Source organism: Ambystoma mexicanum, chromosome 11 (assembly GCF_040938575.1).
Source record: "Ambystoma mexicanum isolate Mex_15411 chromosome 11, UKY_AmexF1_1, whole genome shotgun sequence".
NCBI classification, from domain to species: domain Eukaryota; kingdom Metazoa; phylum Chordata; class Amphibia; order Caudata; family Ambystomatidae; genus Ambystoma; species Ambystoma mexicanum.
Genome location: NC_090934.1, coordinates 831,028,780 through 831,055,793, shown reverse-complemented (window position 1 = coordinate 831,055,793; position 27,014 = coordinate 831,028,780). Strand labels below are relative to the sequence as shown.

At 42.1% G+C, this 27,014-nt stretch overlaps 1 protein-coding gene across 1 annotated transcript in view; it reads right to left on the bottom strand.

Annotated features, from left to right (window-relative positions):
• The window catches only part of OTOG (otogelin), a 1,239,067-nt gene that overhangs the window by 906,028 nt on the left and 306,025 nt on the right, over window positions 1-27,014 (bottom strand). Inside the window, exons 17-19 of the mRNA XM_069625375.1 lie at window positions 23,743-23,908; window positions 13,493-13,567; window positions 3,965-4,008 (exon numbers count right to left, since the gene is read on the bottom strand). Coding sequence (XP_069481476.1) covers window positions 3,965-4,008; window positions 13,493-13,567; window positions 23,743-23,908 — 285 coding nt within the window. The remainder of the gene's footprint in view (window positions 1-3,964; window positions 4,009-13,492; window positions 13,568-23,742; window positions 23,909-27,014) is intronic.

The following is a 27,014-nucleotide window of genomic DNA, read 5'->3' as shown; positions in this document are numbered from 1 at the left end:
TAATGAGGTTTTTAAGTTATTTCATTAATCAATAGCCAGGGGAGTAAGGATTGAGGATACCACACTTCTTACTCAGGAACTTAATTATCTGAGCAGCACAGCTCACAGTATTCTCAGATAGTTTTCTGAGAAAACAGATAATGTTTTACAGAAAATCTTAAAAAGAAAGATATAAAAGAAGGATGTTGTACAACACAGGGAGTGACATAAAATGTACACCTTTTAATGTATGCAATGGACATTTTATTGCCACCTTTCTTTGTCAAGCTCTGGGATCCACCAAAGGCAGGTGCATTATTAGGTGGACAAACATTCAACACAATATTAGTAAAGGTAATCCATGGTACAGGGATCATATTCATTGCCATCAGTAGGAAATGCCTAAATAGTTGTTATTCACACTGACAGACTATCATTTAAAAGAAGGAGTACCTGCTGGTTTTGGCCTACTGGAGTTAGGTGTAGTCTCTCATCTATTGCGCTGGCCCCTGACATGAAACTAAATGATTTCAAGCAAACTCACCCTATATGTGGAAGTTCAGTTGACATAAAGGATAAATGAGTGTGCAGCCTGTCTGAAGCCCAAGATTTCCCTAGAGGCTTTGCAACTTGTTTCTCGATACGACTTGTTATTACAAACAAAATAAGACAGTGAAAATAAGAAAGAAACAACTTGAATATAACTCGTGTTGTGAACCAGTCAAATTGAGGCTTACAATATAGACAAATGACAAGTACATTCTTTCACGTTTAATTTGAAAGCATGAACGCATGTCATGTTGCAAAAAGCCAACTGTCTGTTAAGACATTGTTGGTTTTTTGTAAAAAATAATTTGGTTCTGACTGACACCAATACAAGTTTTACGAAGCCATCGTCTATAATTGTAATTGGTCATTCATAACGCGCTTAATATCCAGAGGTTTTTAAGTGCGGGGACAGGGATCGAACCTGTGTTGCTCTGTGTCATCTTGTTTCAAAGACGAGAGCCTTGCACCTGAGCTTTCCCCCGGAGAGAACAACTCAGTTCAGGAATCTAGGAGGATCTAAAACAGTTTTTTGTGAATGAACAAGAACAGAGGGAGCTTGATAAAGTAACTCATCAAGCATATATAACGTTACCATTTAATAGGCTTCCTGACTATTTATTATGGATTAATGGACTGAATTGTTATGGACTAAAGGGGTAAAAAGTGTGTGTAAACTTGATCAACCTTTTCTTCTTTTGTCCCACACATGCAAGGATAAGGACATCAGTTTGGATGCACGTATTACAAGAAACAACTTTTAGGTAATGCAGACCAGCTTTATATTTGCTTTTGCGGACAGATTCACTGCTGGTCGCTTGGTCCTTACTAACATAGCTCCGGCTTGCACTTAAGTTAAGGGACACATGGATGAATTGCATTCCTTAGTGCTTTTATGTTTTGTAATTAACTGTGACTTGACCATAATTGTTTAACTGTTTGAGATTTTAATCTCTCTTTTATTAATTTAATGATGATGTACATGTTATGACAATTGTTGTGTATGAAATTTTATGGCTTATTTTATCTGAATAAAGTATACAAAAGAGTAAAAAAGTTAAGCTTTCAATCTTCACCTTAAGGTTATCTCTTGGTGCCTTTAGTTAACATCTGAGAAGGACTAGGCATTTTGGTACGTTGTAATGTCTGTGTGCTTACAGCACCCCCGAAACCAGAATGTTTCCCTTTTTTGTTTTTGTTTATTTATTTATTGATTTTAAATGAATAAAGCGCATTGGCAGCCCGGAGGCATCGAAACGCTGTTACAAGAAAATGTCTTAGATACATGCATTGCTAAAATACATTGCTACAGGTTACAGTCAGTGTAGCAGAATTACGTTGCGAAGGTAATTTACAGTATTGTAGTTAACTGAAGCAAATATAGTTGAATTCAGTTTATGGTGGCTGCTTCCCATGTGAGACTGAGCTGAAAATGCATTTGTTTTGGTTTCATGTAAAAGTGGAGACTGATCATTTTCTTGGGGAAAGATTGTGCTCATTCTTGATTTTCCTAGTCAAGACTGCTTGTGTTAATGTTATGCGGGATTGCCCATCATGTAAAAAAAAGATAGTGCCTTTGAAATTCGTATACAGCAAGAGAAGATTCTAGAAAGGTGTTACCTAATAACTGATGGAACTTAAACTATGTGTATTTCAGACACTTCTTGGGCGAGATGACATCTTGGTTGGAATGTTACCTGTTTGTGGTCAAATAAGGCGTGCAGTAATGTTTGCCCTTAACCAACGTCTTTGCATGGTTTTCTCCTTGGGTGGAATGAAAATGTAAGGGGAGTATTTATCGTCATCATATCATATGTTTTTCTCTTTTTAGCTCTCATTTATTCATGCTTTTATTTTGTATCCATCGCAGCATATTATCACCTAAAGACTTCCTTAAGAAAAACTAAGATCACTAAACGGTTACTGAAACCATGGGATACTTATCTACAACCACATTGCTTTTTTCTGCAAGTCAGAATCTATTTTGGGTTCATAACAATAGTGCACAATGGCATTGGCACTCAATGCAAAGTCAACATGCTTCAACACCACTATTAGGGACTCTCCTCAGTGCTACCTTAGGTGCCTGTCTTTAGTTGGGTGTACTTATTGCATTCAATTATAAAACACAGTTCTGAGGTGACAAGCTAATTAATTACATCAGTTTAGATTCAAGCAATTATCTTAAATGAAGTGTCTACTTTGGTATGCTTTTCGATACTTGTCCCAAATCCGCCTGTAAACCATACAAATGGTAGCAATGCACTGTGTAAACCCCAGTTACATGACATATATGTATCAGCAACAATTATGTTTAGGGATCCCATCAATTGGGCTCTTTTGGGTCTTGTAATTATTAGGACATCAATACATGAGGAACCATTTCAGCATATAATGCTGATATAAACATTGGCATTACTGTCCATTATTTAAAGACAAGAGTGTTTACTGATCGCCTCACGAACATAATGTCAGTTTTACAAAAGAATGCAGTTCTAAATGTATATCAATAGAGGTTTTGCTCATTGAAATGGAGCTGTGTCAGCATTTGCCATGCATTTCTGATGACATAATGTAAGGGTTAAAAACAAAGTAATACTATTCCATTAAATGGCATACATTTTAATGCTCTTAATGTAATGAAATGATGAGTTATCCTGTTTGCAAGGAGACTTTTCTTTCCAAAGTTTCACATCACACAGCTAACCTGCATAAGCTAAGCTACATAGTTGTCTTCATACTCTGAATTAAAATCAAGTATTTCAGATGGACAGTATGCATCTTGTTGCAATTTCATAATGTAAAGCAGATTCTGTATTTTGTTTCAATATCTGAAAACGAATGACTCATTGAAGCTGCCACTTTGTTTTATAAATAAGCCCAGGGTGAATAATACAATAACTGGGCAGGGTTTTATTTGCTATATTTAACACCAAGGTTAAATGTTTCTCAATTTTCTAGAAACGTTAAAAATGTGTATGAGCATAGAAAAACACACATTGAAAAGCTTCTTCTTCAAGCCACAAGTTGCAAAGAAAGTTCAAAACATGTATGCATCTGTTACTGATATGTTTTTAATACCTGCAATCATAGGTTCAAATACCGGGAGCACCTGTGTGTCTCCCTTTAGAGGTCAATTGAATGCGCAGCATTGGGTTGGTATAATGATATTGACAGTGCATTGACATTAAAGCACACAATACTAGAAACAAAGGACAACAATTAAAACATATAAACAAATGTGCCCTACAGTAACATCTTTGGCCTTTATAGCTACACATATGATCTTGAAAGTTTCCAAGAATAAGGATCACTAGTTAGTAGAAATAAGACTTCAAATATTAATGAAAAACACATGTCTTATTGACTGAAGAGCTTATAATTGATGCACAAAGTTGCATTGTAAGAATCTATCATTTGTAATGGTTTCTGTACTTACCAAAACTGCTGCTCTCACAGTTCATTATTCCTTCATTGCAAGTACTAAAAAAGGGAAATAGTATCAATGTAAAATGTCTAGTCAAATATATGCGTCATCATATATGGTTTCCTTAATTTACATTAAGACATTTTCATCCTTTGTATTCAGCAACTCTTATTCACTTCATTTCACTTCATTAAAGCTTTAGTTTAAAAAATATGAAAATCATAGAAGTAAAAGAGCTATGTTTAAAAAAGATGAAGAAAAACATATTATAGCACAAAATAAAATAATACATAACCTGTCTCCTTAGTGAAAAAGCACTCTCAATAAAAGCGGATACACCGTAGCCCAAATTCTTAGCTGGGAGGGAAAGCAAGAATTTGTTTCCAGCAATTAGAGTCCTTAAATGGCAAGATCTGAGAACTGATATGAGGAATCTGTTCCTCAAATCCTTTATAATAGGACAAAAGATTAAGAAATGAATGAACACATCTTCTGAGCTAGAATCACAAATACATGTTGGCTAAGCATATGGATTTTTCTTTGAGTTGCATCTGTGAGCTATTGAGACCAGCGGAAGACGATTCTCCTTACGTTGAATATAACACCCATATGGAGTGATTCATGAAGCCAACTGGAATAATTATCCATACAGTAACATAAATCATGCTCAAAATAGTGGTGTACTGTATGCTCAGTATGTGCAAGTTTAAGGTGTGGCAGTGTTTTTTGATGACAGTGGATGTGGACATTTCAGAGAATAACTCAGACAGGTCCAATAAGACAATTCTTGCTTCAGGAATTGCAGCCAGGGACTAGAGCGACCAACATCAGAGGGAATCAAATCTTTGATAATCCAGTGAGTAAGATGATAATTGCAGCTGTTCCAGAATCTCACCCAGTTTCAGTGGTTTAAAAGGAAGCAATTCTGTAACAAAGGTAAGGCCAGCATTGAGATGCCACAGATAACTGGGGGTACCCAAAATAAACGTTGCAGGAAAATTTGCGTTGCATTGTATTGGGGCAACAGATAAGTAACCCCAGACGTCCTCACCATAGCTAGCCGCCAAGGCAGATTTACCTAATTATATGGGTTGAATCAGGTCTAGGGAGCACCGACCAAAACTTTTACCAAAGCTAAAAATTGCAGCATTAACTTGTGACAACTTGATAGCACAGTTTGATACCTGGGCACCCGACTTCAAGTTATCCGTAAATGTCACCCCCAAGTAGGAAAATCCATTGACCCATTCAAGTTTGCTGGTTACAACTATGATTGGAGGACATTTGCTCCATGACTGCCTACAAATATTAGCTTTGACTTAACAGTGTTAAGACAGAGGTCCTGAGAAGATATGAATTCCACGATCTTAAGCCTGAACATAATTATAGAAATGCTGAAGTATGCTGTGGCGATGCTGTGACGACACTAGAGGAAAGAACTGTCCTGTGTATGCCGACGAGCTGTGAAACGTACCATCTATCAAGATCAGACTGGTACATTCAGACAGCACCATACTGTTTATATGCTGCCCGCACTCATTCTTGAGTGGGCTTGCACACCATTTCCAATGATAACATCGAACTCTCCTGGCAATTTTTAAAAGAGTGCAAAGGGCATTATAAGTTCGACATAATGTCATAGGCCCTCATTAGGAGTTCGCCAGTAGCCATGCCGCTATTGGCGGCATGGCTGCCGCCGAAATCGCGTCTGGGTCCTCAGAATGAGGAATAACCGGGCCATTCCGAGTTCGGAAGGCCCGGTAATTCCTCCCTCCAAGGACCCGGACCCGGTCCTTCCCCATTGGGCTGAATGGGAATGGTAGAGGGAGCAAACAACGGGCCATTACGAGTTGGTCCATTGTTTGCTCCCTCTTCCCCTCGCAGGACCCGGTAAGCACGCCTGATTTGACCAGGTGTTGCTTCCAGGGTCACGCGAGGGGACCTCGTAATGAGGCGGTACGGGGTAAATGGCGCCGGCACCTTTTACGGCGCCATTTACCCCGTACCGCCAGGGTCGTAATGAGGCCCATAGTGTCATATCTCATGGGTAATTAGAAAAATATACACACCTACAATTCTAATGGTTAAGTGAGTATTATCAATTAAATGCATTAAAGTAATCTCTGTACGGAATAGTGGAATTGCTGTGTTGGTTTCATGGTGCCCCTCAGAAAGTAAAAGGACAAAAGATCAAGGTACTTATTCTGTGAGTCTGGAATACCATGTTTTGTGGTTTGTGCGGATTACCACTTGAGGTAGAACTCAATGTTAACATTCTGGTATCCCACTAATATTAACAGTGACATTTCATAAATCATGCCGTAACATTCACATTTCCCTATGCTTCTGGGACATGTCCATTATCGCTCTTTTATAACATACAAGTATAAGTAGTAATGGTCACTATACACAAAAATCAACATTGTTCTTTCCATTATGCCTAACATTCTATTCTTGTTGTGCCCACCATAAACATTGTACTTAAAAGACCTTCCTGACAGACTGATCAGAACACAAAATACCCAAAAAACAAGACAAACCAGTGATGGGACTCTTTTGGGTCATCTTCTACAATAAATGCTGTATGCGTGCACCAAATGCTTAAATCAAGCAACTCGAGAGATCGGACTGAGTCAGCTCAGTCTCTCCTCTTCTTGTCCATAATTCAGAAAACTACCACATCACCACACAATGAAAACAAATGGAATTCAGAACAGTAAGATCTCTGCACCCCAAAGGACAAAAGCATAACAAAACCTCAGAGGTGAACAGCTGACTGGCACTCATACGGTTCAGTTTAGCACTAAACTACCACAATAGGAGTTTTTAATTATCGCACTTCTCCTCTCCTTCACCAAACTAACTTAGTCAGTTTGCAATCTTCTATAACTACACTCTCATATCAGCTTTAAGCCTACTAACACCAAATTAAACTTGGTGAAGCACTCCAGAACTCAGAACTCAGCTCACCACATATTCAGGTCTGTAAGCCCCTCACACACAGCTCCTGTGCTCCAGCACTATCACCTGAAAGATCTTGAGTTTGCCCCCTGTCTTGAAAAACCCCATCTCACAGGCTGTAAAATAGAAGACTGGTGCAAGACATGATGCTGGGAAACCTTCCCTTTTACCCCTATTTGAACTCATGTGCTACTATATCTGGAGCAAAGAGCTGTATTGTACACAAATAGGTCTCATGTAAAACTGAGCTTTAAACAAGTGCCTCAGTGCTTGAAACCTGTGTCGGGTTGAAACTGTGAAAATTATAGTGTATGGATATGTTGCTTTGAATAAATGCAAACATAAAATGATCTGATTTTGCGAATGTAATTATAAACTTGAAAGACCTACATTCTTTCTGTAGCAGGTGACACCCCCTCAATAGAGTTACATTTGGAACTGTACAGTGGTGCATGTGTACTGGGATGTGGCCTGAGCCTAACTAATCTGGTTTGGTTGGCTGGCGGTTCAGCAGTATCACTAAGCAACCTGTAGGAACCATCCAACACTTAGCCTAGGCACAATCATAGAAATATCTCCATGCTGCAAGCATGTGCCCTCGTTGTGCAGTACGGGCAACACACACATTAACAGGGCAGCAGGTGAAACAGACACTTAAAGCAACACACATGGAGGGAAAATTAGGACAGGCCTATTCCCTGTACAGCACCTGCACCTGCATTTGCCTGCACATTATCAATCTGCAGAACCATCAGGGCAATGCCTGGATTGTACATATTCTTAATCTGTTTGTAACAGCAGCAGGGAGCCTACGTGTAACTAAGCTGGAAGCAACACACACGATACCAAGCAAGCATATAATGTTACTGATACATGAGTACGAAGGTTACAACCTGCAGAGTTCTGATGCCTCCAAAGTCCCCCGATTCCAGTATAAATTCATCACTAGACACCAGGTAATTGGCTGATGGTTGTGGGACTGTTGCTGATTGGGTGGACTCAGCGGGCACTGTACAACCACCCACTGCATGATTGTGGGACACAGGGGTGGTATGGGAAGGATCCCCTCATTACCCCACACCTCTAGGGGCTGGAACATCACGTGGGTCCTACTATTGCTGACAAAGGCCTGAATCAGACTTTGTGGGGGACAGACATTATCGATATAGCCTGCAGCCATGAAGACCCTCAAGATAAAGTAATGGAGGCATCTGGCCCTTTCAATCAATTCATGGTTAAGGTTAAAGTCATCATGGCCCATGGTTAGGCTGATGTGGGAGAAGGAGGCAATACCAGCTGGATCAACCAAACGGTGTTGCTCTCACAGGTCCGGGCATTGCTTGCAAGAAGGAGACGGTGTCCCCATGGTTGCCACTCAAGATGTGAATGGCACTAGCTCATTCTACAGCACATGCTCTTGTGCAGAGGACCAAAGAAGGGAGACTGTCCCAGTATAGTCTTGGTCAACTGAAGGGCACACAGAAGGAAACATATTAAACTAACCTAGTTCCTCACTGTGTAGCCAATCCTCAGCTCAGTAAAAACATTGTACCCACGTGCAGGCCAAACAACATAGCCAAGCTCTTGCGAGTGATGAAAGGGCTTAAAATACCAGGAGGCAGTAGCAGAGGAACTGATTGTTTGGAGCACTGGGGTAAGCATGGGAGGAGAGACTGAGGTGCAGAGATGAGGTGGTCAATTAGTTAAAGGTGAACTGGAGGTGGTGGAGAGAGTGTTGAGGGTTTTTTTACATGCGTTTTACACCTTGATGGGACAGGGAGAGAATTCCACTGGGAACAAGGAACCACCAAACAGGATTGCTACTCATCTTCACATAAATACTGAATCCCATTTGTATGTTGGTTATGAGGGAATTGAGCAGGGCAATCATGAACAAGGCCCCTTAAAAACCGCTGGTGTGATTTGTGACCCTTTATGGCTGACATCCGTGCATGAAATTCAGGAGCAATGGGTTGCTCAATACTGTTGTCCAAAGCACCATAATGATACTGTGAGGCCTACACAAGAGGGAAGTGAGAGAGAGATGCAAACCTGCAGAATAACACCGAGGAGGGACCATCCCCCTCTGAGACAGAGCGAGTGAGCTGCACCACACAGATATCATTGAGCAATGAGGAGTGAGTAAGCCTGTGGAATGCTACTGCCTTCCTCACAGCTGGGTGCCAGAGGAGCTTGGCTCACTGAAAGGAAAAGAGACGTGTCCAACTCAGTAAGGTCAACAGACGCCTACTGCAACAGATAGAGAAGTCCTGTCATGAACCAACGGGGGGAACCAATGCACCGAAATCGATGAAGAGGACCAAAAGGAACAGGGATATGTGATTATGTGCCAGCCAGAGAGACCAACTCCTCCAACTAGCACCGTAGCAGACAGCAAGGAACATGGCCCGACCCAGGAAATTGGAGGAGGGCAGCAAGACCTGACGATAGCCCAAGTGGGAGAGAGACTGAAAAAAGCCAAGAGGGGGTGAGAAATCCAATAGCCAAAAAGTTGCTGAGACTCAGGAGAAGTCAAGAGGGAGTGAAGAACATGATAGCCCAACAGGGGGCAAGACTCAAGAGAACACAAGGGTTGGCGAAAAGCCCGAAAGGCCCAGAAAGAGCAAGAAGCAATATACTACAAGGTGGATTGAAAGGAAAAAGCCAAGAGGGGGTGAGAAATCCAATAGCCCAAGAGTTGCTGAGACTCAAGAGAAGTCAAGAGGGAGTGAAGAACATGCTAGCCTAACAGGGGCAAGACTCAAGAGAACACAAGGGTGGGCGAAAAGCCCAAAAGGCCCAGAAGGACCAAGAAGCAATATACTACAAGGTGGAGTGAAAGGCAAAGCAGCACAAAGTGGGGTGAGAGAAGAAACCAAAAGGTGGGCTAAAAGACCGGAGAGCTCAAGATGGGGTGTGAAAAGTCAAAAACCAAGGCTGGGTGTGAGAAGCAGGACCCCAAGGCAAAAGTTATGCAAAAAGCTTCCCAGGCAGGGAAAGCTAATATACACTCCAAAAAGGGGCGGAAGACAATATTGTAGAGAACTGAGAATTTACAGGCCAACCCAACAAAACAGAAACTGGTACCTAAGGTGGAAAATACAGAGACATTGGGCGAACCTGAAGTATGAACTGTACAAGCAAGCAGAATGATTTTTATGCGATTTGGAAACCAGCCACCATTGCAACACTAGGGGAGAATCCCTTGCAGGCATTTCTGGTTGAGTTTATGTTATGTTAGTTTATTAGTGGGAGGGTCGGACCATAGTAAGATGAGGTTTTTGGACAAAGGACTGGTTTTGATTGTAAGACATCCTGGTGAGCACCTTTTTATTATTTTCATTAGACAGGGCAATATTAGTGCTATTAGCACCATGGTACAACGCCTGGGTCGTAATGAGGGATGTGTTTCTTTGTTTTTGGAGTCTGACAAACTCCATAGGCATCTACCTTTGTATGGTGACACACAGCACCTTCAGTGCAGTGTCACAGAGAAGTCCTTTGGATTTCTAATAAGGTTTCAATACCTTCTCCTGGATGAACTACCGTTGTAAAGTGAAATTGACTTTACTTACCTGTTTTTCCTATGTAGGTCCAGTACACCCCATCTTATGTGAAAGTACTGGTGGGTTACTTAGTAGCCCCTTTTCCTACTTATGCATGTAACATTTTTTATGCTACCTCCCGACTTTAAATGGCTGGTGGCAGTGGTTTAATTGTCCTACCATTGTGCGTTTCTACCGCACTCTGAATCCTCAGCTGCAGTAGCGGGTAAAAATGTCCAGTCTTCCCTTTTCACCATTTTCTTTCACCATTTCTTGCTTGTGAGATCTTTCTTGGGTTTTACTCTGCACGCCGAACCAGGTTTAACCCTTTTGTTCATTTTGCCTTTGGCAGGCTTCACTACTCAAACCCGCCTCTGGCTCCAGTATGTCTGGCAGGCTAGAAAGCGAGGGAGGTGCCCAAAACTCCCTGTCTTTAGTCTCCTTGGTTACCTGAATGCACCCAGAGCTGTTTGACTGGCTGGCTGTCCTTGTAGGACAGCCACCCTGCTGTGTGAGTGACAGCTGGGCTGGGCTGAGCATGAATTGGAGAAACCTGCATAAAAGGTGAAATTTCTTGGACGGAGGGCAAAGTGGACCACTGGACGAAACATCCGATGAAGGAAATTGACAGAGAAGCTTGCTGCACCCTCCTGGACCGTTGAACTTCCCGGTGAAGCCCTACTGCAGCGCTGAAGCTCCAACTCCGAATCGACTAGAGAAGCCCCAGAACAGATTACTTCTTCCCTTGGGTTGGTGGGACCAACTAATCTCAAGACGAACTGTGCTGGAGGACCTTGCCCAACTGGCTGTACTTCTTTGTTGCTGCTGGAACTGAGTGCCAGGGGTTGAGAAATCCATAGTAGAGTGCATCATCTTTAAGCCAAACCAGAGCGCCAAGAAGATCCTGAGGTTCCTCCCAAAGCAGGACGACCTAAGCCTGAGTCACCTCACCTCACCAGAGTGCTGGACTCCAGAAGCAAGGGAAGCCGATCAAGTGTCCAGCAAATTCAAGGGTTTTCCTCTCGTAAATTTGCATGACTCATAATGAGATCCCTGGTTAAATGATCCTTAGCATTCTTAAGGCTGAAAGGTTCAAGTGCTAAACCCAAACAGGGATGGCTACAAGGATTTTAATGAATTATAACTCGTGGCATTGGTCTGGGCAACTATCCATACCAACATTTTTAGTCCCTCTCTGCCATTGTCTAAGCCATTGGTGCTCAACATATGGCGTGAGGGTTGGATGCAGCCCTTCAGGATATTATTTATGGCCCTCCATGTTACTTGAGTTTAATAATGAACGTCTGGCCTACAGTCAGTTTATATCTTTGAATCCTAATACCCGCAGTGTTCTTTCTATTTAAAACATGATTTCATGTTTAAGTCCCATGATACAAATAAATCGACACTGTAATGCCTTTACAAGGCAAAGCATTACTCAGGTAACAGTTACAAAATAGAGCAATAAATAAAAATGACACCCAAAAACACATGTTTTATTTATTTGTGTAACTCAAATGAGTTCCGAGGCCCCTATCACCTGCTCATCCCTAAAGACAATCTGGCCCTAAGAGTGGGACTTGTCTGGTACATTCAGCTTTCCAACGAAATCATGTGTGCACCCCTGCTCCAAGCGGACAGGGAGATGCAAATCAGTCCTGGCCTTTTCAGCTCTGATCCCATCAGCTGTATCATCACATGTCTCATCAAAATCAAATGTCCATGATTGCACTTTGCTCATAAATGCCGTTCTGACAGTGCTAGACAATATTTTGATGGACTTCACCCGTAGCTATCTCTTCCTCAACATCTTCTCATCTTGCTCTGTTGCTGCTCAATCAGCTACCGCCTTCTGCTCAGCAAATCATATTCACCACATCACCCCTATCACGCATCCTCAAATTCTGTGCTGCCACAAAGATGACCTGCTGTGAAGACGTTCTTCTATCTCAATATGACACTGCATTTTCAATAAACATATATTAACACAATATTTGCTAGTGGCATTGCTTGTTCTGGCTACCACATCCAATTCTGTTCCAGCAGTCACAGACACTGCGAATTCATGCTCTGACATCATCATCTTCTGACACATCAGCAGTGGCTCTTACAAGAGACTCTTTGCAAGGCCACCATGCCCGCTCTAACATTTTTGGTGACAGTGTTTTTCTTGGATGGCAATGTAAATGAAAATCACAAGATCCAAACAATGCAATCTATAGACTAATAATAATGATATACATTATTTGTAATAGTTATGAGCTGAAAGCCTGCCTATCTACTATTTGAATCTCAAGAACATTCTGGATACCTGCAAGTGTTGCAGCAAATGCTTTTCTTGTCATTTTGATGAACTGAAATGCCTCGGAATGTTTTTGTGCTATCAACCTTATCAAGCATCAAAGAAAATGAGTGCTTTGGAGACCTGGGGTATGACTACCGATTGGTTAGAGCCATTTGCCATAATTTACTGGCAAACCAGCCTACCATCACCGTTCCTATATGCTTCCCCTGCCAGCCACACATCTGTCACTCAGAACTCACCTAGAAATCCCTTTTCCCAATCCTTCTCTCAGATCGAAGTTCCAGCTCCTCTTTATAAACATCACATAAGGAGCTCATGATGAAGATGGGCAACAACGAGAATTTCAACAAATATCCTCAAGTCAAAAAAGTGTAATTTTCCATGTATTATTAAAATAGGATGGCAAACTGTGTTCACTGATCATGACCACTATACAGCAGTTTGCAATGAATGTGTGTAACGTGTCTAATACATCTTATAAATTCAGACGCTTGTCCTTCACATGTTTCATAACATCACAATTTTATGAACGAGAATCAGGACAAGTTGCGTGCAAGTCTGCAAAGAAATTGTCATATTAGTCTGTTAAATTATTGATATCAATCTTGTATTATGCGGTGACACGCGTCTTTCCATTTAATTCCATTTAGTCAAACTGCATAAGTAATAATTTGTTCAGCAAACACTAATATCTGAGATCAGAAAGTCTTAAGCATGTGCCTCTCTTACCATTTTCCAAGAGATGTGATGATATCTTGCCCGGGAGGATAATCAATTCCTTGAAAATAGCAAGGACACTCATTTCTGTAAAGACAAATACAATGTGAATCTGATGGTAATCCAAAGCAGAGGTTCTTTTTGACAAATTAAAAACCTAATACAATAATTCATTTGAAAAAATATGTATACTATTTAATATATCTTTCTCTGAAAATGTCAAATCAAGAACACGATACAACTCTTTTGATGGCGTCTGTGTAGCATGAATATTCTCCATTGCCGTTTAAATACCACATCTGAAGCCCATTACTATTTAGAAAGTCACAGACGATCAACTAACAGATACAGTTAGCACTTAAAGTTATGAGGTGGCAAAGGGGATTTTATACTAAAGTCCGGTTTTTCCCCATCACAAATGGAATTTGTAAATGAATAAATGTAAGTTTGAGGTGCAAGCACATGGGGGTACCCTCTGCTGGTGAACTGCAAGTACAAGAAACAATGCTAAGCAAGTGGGCAAATACTCTCAGTGAATGCCTGGAGATTGCCCTTCACAGAATCAAATCATTAGTAACACAGAGGTCGTCCATTTGTGACCCTTTACAATTTGTTGATGTGAGAACCAGACATAGGGAGAGCGGATGGTAATCACACAGGAAACATTTCCATGCACCACATTTCATTTGGTGGGGCAGATTTTTTGTTAACACACCTAAGCTCTAATATGAGAAATAAGTGAGGTGTCCGGTTGTTTAAAGGTACTAGCTGATGTACGCAGAGCTGCCTGAGATTTTATTTTCTTATAGGTACTATTTGTTAGAACTACCTTAAGGTAGCGTTACACTTTTTCGGAAAGGCTCAATTAGAAAGGTGAAAAGAAAAATTCACTGCATTTATTGATTATATTTTAAAAATGTTTTCTCATAAAGACTGCACAACACCATTTATTGTTCTTAAAAAGTCATTCTGAAACATATAATTTGTACATGAGACCAACATGGAGATTTCTGAGCAGCATGATGTGTGACATGATGCTGACAGTGCCAACAACTATGGACCTAAAGTTCAATATTACTAAAGTACATGTTCATTGTAAGGCTTGTTTATTAACAACATTTTTTGTTTCTGTTTCCATTTTACACTGTAGCTTGAATTACGCTGGGCGGCAATTTTTTAATGCATAACCTTGTTCCATTACACAGCCTAGGCGGGTCTAGATTGCGAAGTAGCATGATGGGTGACCCATCTTTTAGTCTAAGGTGATGTGGTGGCATTCCGGGGGGTCGAGTGAGGTGCGGAATTCTGTTGGATAGTTTATGGCATTGTCTGCATCCACCACCGTATCAATTGAGTTGTAATCAGTAACTATGCCCAGGGGCATATGCTGAATCTGCTCCTAGGGCCTGGACCTTGAGTTTTGTTCCTCATGTAAGTGCCGGTCCTTCTACGACCACTTGATGTTTCACCGATTTCAGGCAACCGTCTCACATGTGAAGGTGCTGAACTCCGGTACAGGGGTGGGATGTACAAATATCATGTAGCTAGTAATGCCTGCGTGGGATTAACAGGCTATTATGCAAAATAGAGTGCAGATTGGAAAAACGGTGTGCTATTGTATTAGGAACAACGCTTTGCCAAGCCAGAAACCCACAATAAAATGTTGACCTTTGCTGAAATCTGGGGAACAGGGTGGGGTGTCCAAATGTCATGAAGCCAGTAATGTCCGGACGTTCCTAACAGGTAACTATGCAAAAGGTAGTGCAGATTGGTGAAACAATGTGGAATTGTATAAGGAAAAACACTTTGCCAAGCCACAAACCCACAAACAAATGTTGACGTTTGCTGAGACCCGGGGAAAGTGTGGGGTGTCTGAATGTCATGTAGCTAGTAATATCTGGAGGTTCCCAACAGGTGACTTTGCAAAATCTGGTGCAGATTGGTGAAACAGTGTGGAATTGTATAAGGAACAACCCTTCACCAAGCCACAAACCAACAAACACATTTTTTTTGCTCAAATCTGGGGAACGGGATGGAGTGTCCAAATATCATGTAGCTAGTAATGTCCCGAGGGTCCTAACAGGTAACTACAGAATTTGGTGCAGATTAGTGAAACAGTGTGGAATTGCATAAGGAACAACACACTGCCACAAACCCACAATCACATTTTGACTTTTGCTGAAATCAGGGGAACAGGGTGGGGTGACCAAATGTCACGTAGCCAGTAATGTCCGGAGGGTCCTAACAAGTAACTAGCAAAATTTGGTGCAGATTGGTGAAACAATGTGAAATTGTATGAGGAAATAGGCTTTGCCAAGCCACAAACCCACAAACAAATGTCGATGTTTGCTGAAATCCAGGGAAAGGGGTGGGGTGTCTGAATGTCATGTAGCTAGTAATATCTGAAGGGGCCCAACAGGTAACTTTGCAAAATTTGGTGCAGACTGGTGAAACAGTGTGGAATTGTATAAGGAACAATGCTTCACCAAGCCACAAACCAACAAAACACATTTTTCTTTTGCTGAAATCTGGGGAATGGGATGGGGTGTCCAAATAGCATATAACCAGTAATGTCCGGAGGAGCCTAACGGGTAACTATGCAAAATTTGGTGCAGATTGGTGAAACTGTTTGGAGTTGTATATGGAACAACACTTCACCACAAATCCTGTCACAAACACATTTTCGCTTTTACATATTACATGGCCTGCGGTAGCGGCCATGTAGTTATGGTTAAGTTGCTAAACCCATAGGAAGAGCACTTTTTGGGTGGCTTATAACTTCGCTCCCCCTGGACGAATCCTCACCAAACTTTGCAAGTATATGGCCCACTCTGAATATTTTTGCAAAGTTTGGTGAGGTTTGGTCCAGGGGGGGCAAAGTTATAAGGGGGGTCCCAAAATTTCTTTTTTTCCCATCGACATAATGGGAGAAAACTTTGGTCATGTCTACAGCCCAAACCGCTGGACGTATTTTCACCAAATTTGCAGCAGGAGCGGCAGCTTGGTCCCGAAACCGTGCTTTTGTTAATTTGATGTAAATCAGTCCATTAGTTTTTCTTTAAAACAACCAAAAGTAAGGCAAAAGAATGAGTGATCTCTATGTCCGCTCTGCGGACACACTTCCTTGTTCGCTCTGCGGACAGGACACCGATTGGTTAGTTGACTTGCGTCATGTCTGCGAACACACAACGTGTTCGCTGATTGGTTGGCATGAAGCGTGAGGTGCATCAGATTTTTGGAAACGCCCGCCATCTTGGTTTCGCGGACATCGGCTGGTGTCCGCGGACATTGCGGTAAAACATATAAAAAAAACAAAACATTGCACTTGTCAAATTTATCAAATAATCTCTGGGGAGGTGAGCGGTGATGAGGATGGTATGGAATATGGCTGCAAGAAGCAAAAAAACAGGTGTTTTTCACTGCGAAAGTCTGCAAACAATTCGGATGTTGGCAAGCAGTCCTGTGAAAGTTTGCGGACACCTGCAATACTGCAGTTCTTTCATGGCTCATAACTTTGGCGCCACTTAATGGAACTGCATGTACTTTTGCAATTATATTCATAATCTGATGCCGGATGAGTTTGCAAAGTTTGCTGGGATTCTGTCAAGAGGGGGCAAAATTAGAGGGGGGCCCCAAAATAATGTAAAGGCTTATAAATAAGGTGCCATTTGACGAATACACTTAATTTGACAAACTGATAATAGATCTAGATACAAATGTTTTTGCAAAGTTTGGTGGGATTTTGTCAAAAGGGGGCAGAATTAGAGGGGGGTCCCAAAATATTGTAAAGGCTTATAAATGTGGTGCCATTTGACAAATCTACGCAAAGGTTTGCAAAACGATTATAGATCTAGATATAAATGTTTTCGTAAATTCTGAATGGATTTTGTCAAGTGGGGGCTAGGTTATATGACGATTGTATGTGCATCATTTGACACTTTTGAAAAAATAAAACATGGGTGGATTACCAGCAAACTTGTGTAAGGAGCATTGAGAAGGACCTGAAAGCATGCTTTTGCAAAGTGCCCATGTTTTATATTTTGACAAGTGTCGTAATGTAGGTACAAAAAATAATGATATACCTTTGGTGACTGAGGTGTAGCTTGTGGCCATGGGCAGTGGCCAGATTGACCGGGTCATGGGATAAGGTCATGATCCGGACAATCTGGCTACTGGCCATGACCACGACGGACAAAACATGGGGTTAAAGTGGCCATGTCCACTTGGGACTGGCTTTGTGTTAAAGTTATTTGAAATTGGGATAGATTTGAAATGGAAGAAAAATGTGCTTGTGGTAATATGGTCATAGAGTTCTCTTTTTGCCTTCTGCAGGCTGCCATGGAAAGCGAAGAGGGGCCCTGTATGGAACCCTGCCTTCCCTTTCCATGGTGGCCATCTTGGAAAAGGATTTTCCTTCCTACACCGGGACGCTGGAGGCGTCCCAGTGTAGAAAGACAAATCCTTTTTTTAGCACCCTGGGTTCCCGCTTCGGGAACCTAGGGTGCTAATGGCCTTCATCCCCCATTACAGGGGCTGGAATGGGGGGATAATGGTCCAGAGACCTCGTTATCCACCTTCGCTTCGCTTGGGCTGATAACTTGGGCTGCCAGGCCGGTGTCCACCATTCCATCCCTTGAACAGAGGATAAACGCCACAATATTACCATTAGCATGACACAAAATGCAAATGGAAATTTTGGAAAATCTTATTGAGTCTACGTACTTTACTGAGAAATATAAAGTAGATGGAGTCTATACATATTTTTTTAGTTCTATTTTTTAACTGTGAAAGGTGGTTCCTAAAGGAACATTTATTTTATTGTTTTTGGATGCATTTTTTTTTTTGGCAGGAGAGCTTAGAACGAAACGTGGGTAGGGAAATGACAAAAGAGGCACCAAACACTAATATAAAGGGTGAGGTGGACAGGAGAAAATGTTGCGCGTGTGTTATGGCATTAGCCGATTCCATTTTAAGATAAATAGCAGTTTTGCTAAAAGTATGTACTGTGTACTAGATTGTTAATGGATGAGTAGGAATAGGTGTTGGAGCTGTGCAAGGGAAATTTTGAAGTTGAAAGTTCCTAGATCAGTAGAAAATCAAGTTCTGAACAGTCTGCGAAGCAAGGATCTTATTGTGAAGTGCGGACAGGTTCTCGGAGACATAATCATGCCGCGCACCAGCATATGGTCATGTGGCACTGTCCAGAAGAGCCGCAATGAAGTCAGATGTTCGTAGACGTTATGGTTAAGTTGCACTAATAAAAACCTATGAAAATCAGTGAAAAAACTTTGTTAAAGGGATGTTATGGTTACAAGTAAAACCGAAAACCCCCTGAAATTCGCCAGTTATGGTAAGCTAACCATCCATAACTTAAACCACCACCGTGCACTGCTAAGAATAACACCCATGACATCAAAGATGACATCACAGATATGATTGATAAAAAACCTAAGTATAGAGTTTTCATTCAATGATACTTACATTCTACAGATGCAAACTTGCGGGCACAATTTCAGAAAATATGCAGTGACAGAATTTACCATTTAACATAGTGCTTGCTTTTACTTCACGTGAGGTCTAGTCAGCCACTTCAGTTGTCTATGGTCGCCTCTGCTAATTCTGAATACAGCATTTGCCTATCTATAAAAGCAATATGGTCACTATGTAGAATCCATAATAACTATAATGTAATGTAATTGGTATTTTACAGCACCCCTTTGCCACTTTTGGTGGCCTTTGCTGCACGTGCCCCTGTAAGAAAGAGGTAGTAATTAGTGGGCCAGTGGGAGAGACTGGTGCAAACCTGGGTGTAGGTCGGAAGTACCCCGGTCCTGTGCATTGACCTGCTTTCTGTGTGTTTCAGAGAGACAGTTGGCAGCATATTATCCAAAGGGAAGAGCCCAAGATCTTAAAGACTACAGCACTGGTCTGGTTAGCCGCTGATGTGTTAAAATGTGTTATGCCTAAAGAGGAGAGCTTAGTCATGGCTTGATTAGTGTTGATGTGCTTACAGCTAGACCGGCAGCCATATTTGGAAGGTGTGCGTGTGTGTGTAGAATAAGGCAGTAGGAGATCTTATTAGGGGTTGAGGAGAGTGGACTCTGCAACTCTACCACTGGCCTCATGCAGACAAATCTGACATTGCTACTGTAAACACCCCTCTCTCTCTCTCTCTCATTCTCTCTCGCTCTCTCTCTCTCTCGCTCTCTCTCTCTCTCTCGCTCTCTCTCTCTCTCTCTAACTCTCTCTCTCTATGTGTGTCTCAAATAGATATAATGTGCTAAATATGCAACAAAACAAAGATATTAAAATTGGAAAATGAGGGAAAAGGGGCATTTTTCAATATACACTCATTACCGTAAGCTCCATGATAAGGGTTAGGGGGAGACAAAAATATTTTGTTCAGAGAAAGGGACGCTTGAAATTTGAAGACTGCAGATACATACTCCACCTTCAGTAGTATGTTGGTTGGCAGGCTGCAATAGGCCTCTAACATGTTCAGGTGCTTCGTTCAGTGGCCTGCTGCCACATTTCCCTATCTCTGCAAATTCCGCATAGGGTACCACATTGAGTTTGTCAGTCGTGTGTAAGGGCAGGGTCCTGAATCCATGTTTGCTCCTCCCAGGCTTCGGCCCTGCGGAATCCCACAAGCTTCAAACTCCTCGAAAACAGTGCACACAGCCACAGGCGAAACGTTTCATTTCCCACTCCCCCACTGGCCACCACTCACCGGGGGTTAAAGCAGCAGCAGGACTTCCGATTTTAGAGTGTTCCTTCAAACTAGAATGGGGTTCTTCACAATGAAACGAGGAGTGGAAAAGATAGAAAGAAGAGTGTGGATTCCCCAAAGTGCCCACAAAGCTGGGTGAACCATTCCGTGGCCTAAGGAGAGTGTGGCAGCTGCAGGAAGGTGAAACAAATCATGGTAGTAGTAAAAGAAAGAGTCTTTGGGGGGTAGCAAATAGGATGGATATTCCCAAACACATTGTAATCTAGAGTTTGAATTCTCACTGGCACCTTGCTCAGTAAGGATGTCTACCTACAGGTATGTGTGCAACAGCTAAATGATGAAATAATGTAAAAAGCCAAAATGCAGTATTCATTTAATTTTTAATGGCTGTCCTTGCAGAGATGGGGTGGGGCCGTTAGGGTGAGTTTATGTACAAGGTGTGAGCTATCCACTCAAAATACTGCCTCAGTCATTAACAGATATTCTCCACTATGAAAGCAACAGGGGTTGCCTTTCAGTAGTAAGGTGGGGTTGATGGATTTGTGCTTCAGTATTTACACAACCTTTATTATTATTATTGTTTCATTATTATTGGGGCCTTTCTTGGGTGCAGAAGTAGCTCGGGAAGCAAAGGAGCACTTTAAAAGTCATCCAATGCATTTGGTATGAGTTCTGAGTTGAATGTTAGAAAATTGAGTGTTTGTAGTGCTGAAGAAAATTGCAAAAGCTATAAAAAGAAATATGATTGGGTCTTGCGGGTTCCCTTTGGTTGCCTGGTCATTTTCTGCCCCCTTTGTGTGCCTGGGCTCTCCATTTAGCGGGTTAGCTCTGCTGTCTAAACTTGAAAATGTAAAGTACTGTAATTGCCATTGAACCAGTGGATTTTCATATATTTAAGATGCAACATACCTTTCGGTGTTCTCGCTGAAACTGGTGAAGTGCTGAATTTCATCTAATTGTGTGAGTGGCTGACATCATGGGTGTGCACAGAGGACGTGGCTTCATCTTGACCCAAATAAAGGCATGCGGTTATGAATAATCAAATGTACTGGATCAAAAGCTAAAATAGCACTGCTCTGTAAATTAAATTGACCCAGAGCATTTCATGTTTTGGACAAATTGATGTCCGCAGAATTCATAGAAAACGTTTTCTGTTGGCTTTCTTGCAGATGATCTAAGGCATCAGTCTCAAAAGCTGTGGACCTTATGCCATATATTAATTTGCAGATTATGTTTGTTTTGGGACCCGGAGAAAGCTATTGTTAGATGAGCGTATGGGGAGTCAAGAAATCGGGGTTGAATCTGATCACTAACGAATTTGGTGCCTTCTCATCGGGCAGTTATGTCTTGAGGGTGCTTCGAGGATTGATGGGGAAATAGCGGAGGGATTTTATGGGCATACTGTTGGGGAGCCAGGACTTGGTTAGATCTACCAGTCTTGGTGCTGGATTATTTCCCAATTGCAGATGAGAGAGCTGCTGGTGTTTTAACAGCTCCACCTGTGGGAGTGGACAGATGTTTGCATTACTACAGGCTGCTCCTCAGGTGATACGAAGGGGGTCGTAAATTGAAGGAGATCATAGTAGGATGTATGGACTTTAAATATTGTCAGAGTGACCAGGGTCCTTTCAGAGTGAAGGCTAACTTGTAGTTAATTTACCTTGTTTCTTGGATTAATAGACTGGTTTGGGATGAATGGCAGAATGTTCATGAACGCAGGGTTAGTGCTAGCTTTTCTGTTGAGCACCGTGGTGCAGTTTTGGTTCGACTTGGTTTCCTGTTATTAGTGTAGCGACACAACTACAAATGGAAAACATCTCTCTCTCTCTCTCTCTTTCTCTCTCGCTCTGTCTTTCTCTCTCTCTCTCTCTCTCTCACACTCTCTCACACTCTCTCTCTTAGGTTTGCAACTAAATGTCTGCTTTGTTAAAGGCTCTTCAAATGAGCGGTGGAATGATGAGGATGAGGTGATGTAAACGTCCAAGATCAAAGTGTGTACCTGGGCACTGTGTGCCCTAACTCAAACAAGGAAACACAGGACGACCCCAGCACTCAATCTATATGCATCATGCTACCTTCACAGTACTGCATTCCTCACGACCCACTATCACATGGCACTTTACGTAGTTCAGATTCCCAGTCATAGAAAGCCTTATAGTTGTGGAACACATGGTCGCCGTGCCTCTTTAAATGTCATAATACATGTAGAAGTGTGTCCCAAGGAACCTGCAAAACATTACATAGTCATCATGCTATATTCCCTTGCCTGGAATATCCCAAAGCCCCTGATTGTATTCATGAATTAGGGGACATTGATTCAGCGATCTTTCTACCCTGTGTGCTGTAATAGTCAATTGCCATAGAATAGTCCTTGCACCCTATCTTCTATCTTCTAGAACAACAGGAACTCTAATGGTGTGAGTGGCTGACATGACAGGAACTCTATTCTGAATTTAGATCAATTTGCAGAGGGGCCTTGACTGATTAAAGACCAACTTTGTGGTGGTCACAGCTATTCCAAGTATGCCTACTACCCCAGAGAAATCCAGGTAAAGAAACATTTTTCCTCCACCGCCCCCATGGCAATAGGGCCACATTAGATTTTTGTGCGGCAAATCCCATGCCCCCTGCTGCACCTTACGTGGTCACCTAATATTGCTAATACCAGACCTGGTATTTGTTCTAAGCTATTAGAGGGCAAATGGGCAAACAATTTAATAATACCATTATTAAATACTACTAATAATAATAATAATAATAATAATAATAATAGACAATGACGTTTTAACTATCACACATCACATAGTTAATTGCTTCTTTGCACCTCAAACCTCTGGCTACTTTAACCCTCAGACTCCGCAGCAACGTGAGGAAAAACAGGTGGCTGTGAAATGGGGGTGGAGAGCATTATTTGGAATTATAATGTAAACATTTAATTGACCCATTATCTAGGAATACAACTTACATGGGCAGTGGAAATGATTATTAGCAGGTGCTTCTATTAAATTAATCAAACTTACTTTGTTTGTCAATATCAGAAGGATGAAAGGCTGATAGAATTGCGATGCAAATTAAACCAGTAACCCTAAACATTGCATACCCATCTCTGCAGCTACATTTTCCTTTTAGTCATTCTGTCCCACTTTCCATGACAAGCAATTGCAGAAATCTTGCAAGAAGCGGACTTAAAGCACCTAGGCCACAATAAAAAGAATGATCATGTAGAAGCAGGCATCCCTGTAAATCCTGGGGAATGCCCCAGCAATGCCTCAGATGCCATCCATGTTCTGATGTAAACGATAATGGTAACACAATGTTACCCCCTTTTTTGTTCCCTCGCTATGCATCATTGTTTTTCATTGCTCAGGTCTGCTTATTTTAAATATTACAATTTCACTTTTCACAAGCCTTATGCAAGACATCCTGGAATTATCTGAACATAACCAGCTGACCTGCTAGTATTAAAAACCAAAGGTGCCCACGCATTTTAATCGGACTTCGATGTGCAGTTATTCCATGTATCGCAACCTACTTTTGCACACATCGGTCTGATTTGCTGTTCAAGTACATTCCACGTGGGCAGGCGCAACCTTCAACGCATTCCCCATCGCAGGGCTCTGGCATGGACAGTGTCTGGCAAGTCTGGGCACAGGTATCCACGCAGGTGGTATATTCCTTTGAATTTTCACAAGAAATAGCTGCCAAAATAAAACAGATGGCACATATTATCTTTCAAAGCCAATTCATATTTTGTTAGTATGTACGCAAACGAAAGACGACACCTCACACGTGTTGTGTTCTCACAATAAACCCTTCACAAACGTGAATATTAGCATGACATTTAAATACTCTTTTAAAAAAAGAAAAATTATGTGCTAAGGACGAGCATAATAGCCCACTGGCTAAACGCGATTAAAACACTTTCATCAAGAAAAGATCCCTAGGCGTGAAACGGGCTTCAACTCCATTCACAGTAAAACACTAGAGAAAATGCTGAAAAATCCGAAGAATTCCAAGATGTGCCATCCAAACATTTATCCAAGGCAGGGTAATCTCGTGACTGGATTTGGTAGAGGGATTGAATGCACCCCCTAGGGCTTGAAAGTATGGCTGCAATGGACTTGGCAGTCAGAACACCAGAGACCAACGAACAACATGACCCACGCAAACACGCTTGTATACCTGCCCGGGTATTTATGTCCTTTTTGGATATATATGGATTATTTTAAAGGTCTGCTGACCACTTCCCATGCACCCAATTAGAGCCGCATAAAATGCTCCAACATTCTGTCCGTGGAGAAGGAGAATGAAATCCATCCAACTTCCCTACACATGATGCTTCACTCCCCACTTTTTTGTGAAACAGAACAACTTTGAATATCTGAAGCACTTCTACAGCAGACTATTGGTCAAAGAAAGTTAGAAGTTAGTCACAAATGCAGTGCTATTACATTTTCTTTTTTTTGTTTGTTAAATAGCGAATCTAATAAAGGAGTGCAATAACCTCTCTTCGACAATTCACTTAATAAAACAGGCAACATTCCAGTGGATACTGTAAATATGTGTAATATGCGAAGGTGGCAATTTTACATACTTGCACAACAATATGAACACTTGTACATTTACACTTAATTCCACGCAAAGTAATCAGAATTTGCCAGAAGCACACACAATGCTGTTTATTCATGGTCTCTTGTACATTGCAGTAGTTAATTCAATGCCATTAAGTAATACATATGTATTCCACCAGTCAATCCGTCAAATGCTACTCATTGGGCCTCATTACAACGTGGGAGGCCACGGAATGAACGGTGCCGGTAAGTGACGCCACATTACGAGGTCTGCAGCGGGTCCCTCTCTGGACGCCTGGCCAGACCAGACGTGCAGAGCGGGACCCGCTAGCAGACCAGGATGCTAGCATGCTCCCCATTCCCATTGAGCCCTATGTGGGCTCAATGGGAATGGGGATGTACCGGGTCCGGGTCCTGAGAATGGGAATTACCGTGCCCGTTAAAGTCGGCATGGCCCGGTAATTCCCTATTTCTTGAAATCGGACCTGGTACCCGGTTTGGGGGTAGCCATGCTTTTAAAAACGGCATGGCTACCTCCAAACTCGTAATGAAGCCCATTGAATCACCTAGACATAAAATGCTCATAGTTGCACCGACCATCAAATGCTGCTTAGTTCAAAAGGACATCAAATGACTGTCAGTGAATCCTAAAGACTTCAGCACATAATTGTATTGCACAGTCTCTTACTGTTCGTGAAATACCACTAAAAGCAAACGTGTATCAAATACTACACACAGCACAAGTTTATTAAAAACTGCTGCGTAAACTGCATCTGGTTGTTTCAAGCACCATCCAGGACAGAGGAGAGTTCTGACAGATAACTCAAAGCCTTCTCCAGCTTTCAGAATGACCAGTCAGCTCTCATGCAGAGATGGAGTTCTCAGTCTCAAACCATAATAGATGAGTTTTGTAGCAGTACCCATCTTGCTTAATGGCAAAGGAAATCGGGTTGGGATTTAGTGAAAGTCCATTTAGGCACAAATTAGAAGTGGGTACGAAACAGAGTGGGAGAAAACAAATTTCTAAGGGCTCTCAAGTTCTTTCTCCCACCTCCAAAACTGATGTCAACTGTCCACGGAGTGCTGCTGAGGAATTTAGTAATCTACACTAAAAGAGTTGGGAGAACTGCTACCACCTCATCTGAGCAGTGCTGAGAGCTCAGCTCCTGGTAGAACCTTCACTCATTTAGGGCCCGATTCACGGAAATGTGCGCAGAAATCCCACAAGAGCCATGCGCCGAGAAGGACACTGCGCGAGCCTACGCGCAGATAAAAAAATGCATGCCACACATATTAACGCGCCCGACACCCCCTAATGCAAAGCATAAACAGCCAGATCAAGCACGTTTGCACTATCCTCTGGGCATGAAAACATGCACCCTTGAATCAGTTTGCGGGATCCTCTGCAAGCAGGCATGCATCTTGGTGACCCTGCGCAGGGTCCCCCGTAACTGTTCCCGGCACCCCGACAACCTGTGTATGAAAAATCGTAATTCGGTCTGAATTTTGAAAATCTTGATGTGAACCCCTGTAAATCTGTTCCTGCACCCTGCTACACTGATTATGTGCACCCCTAAGTAAGTTTGGAACTCCATTTGCATACACGCACCCCGAAATCTGACATTCAATCCCACCTCCATGAAGCAAATCCTACGCGCAAGTGTACTTACCCCTGCCTTGGGTTGCAGATCATATGAAGGACTTGCGTGGCCATCTCCCAGCCGAGAGGTTGTACGATCATATCCATGAATACATCTTATGCCGCGCAATTGTGCGCATGCGAGGGACTGCCTGCAGGCGTCCCTCGGAACGCCCACTTTTGAGCAAGTTCTTCCCCAGTTTTTGCTGGTCCTCCCTCATTCCAGCCCTCTGCACATGCCATGCCAACGCTCTGCGTGGAGTGTCGCGCACGGCCCTCCATGGCTCGCAGACGTGCCGAGCCTGCCCAAACTCACTGCAAGTCCAGGAAATGTACTGAGCATTGGATTCCATGAGTCGACAAATGCTGATTTGTCTGCAGTTTGGCGCCAAAGTACCCTTTTTTCCATGCAAAATATTCCATGAATCGGGCCCTTAGTTTTCTGCACTTTATAATACATAATAAGGAGTGGTTTACAGTGGTACAATCCAGGGTGTTACTTCTGGGCCACAATCACCGGAATCCATGACATCCTCAACATGCGGGTTACTCCCATCAGTTGCCTCTGATCCATAGAAAAGGGGGGCCCAGTTG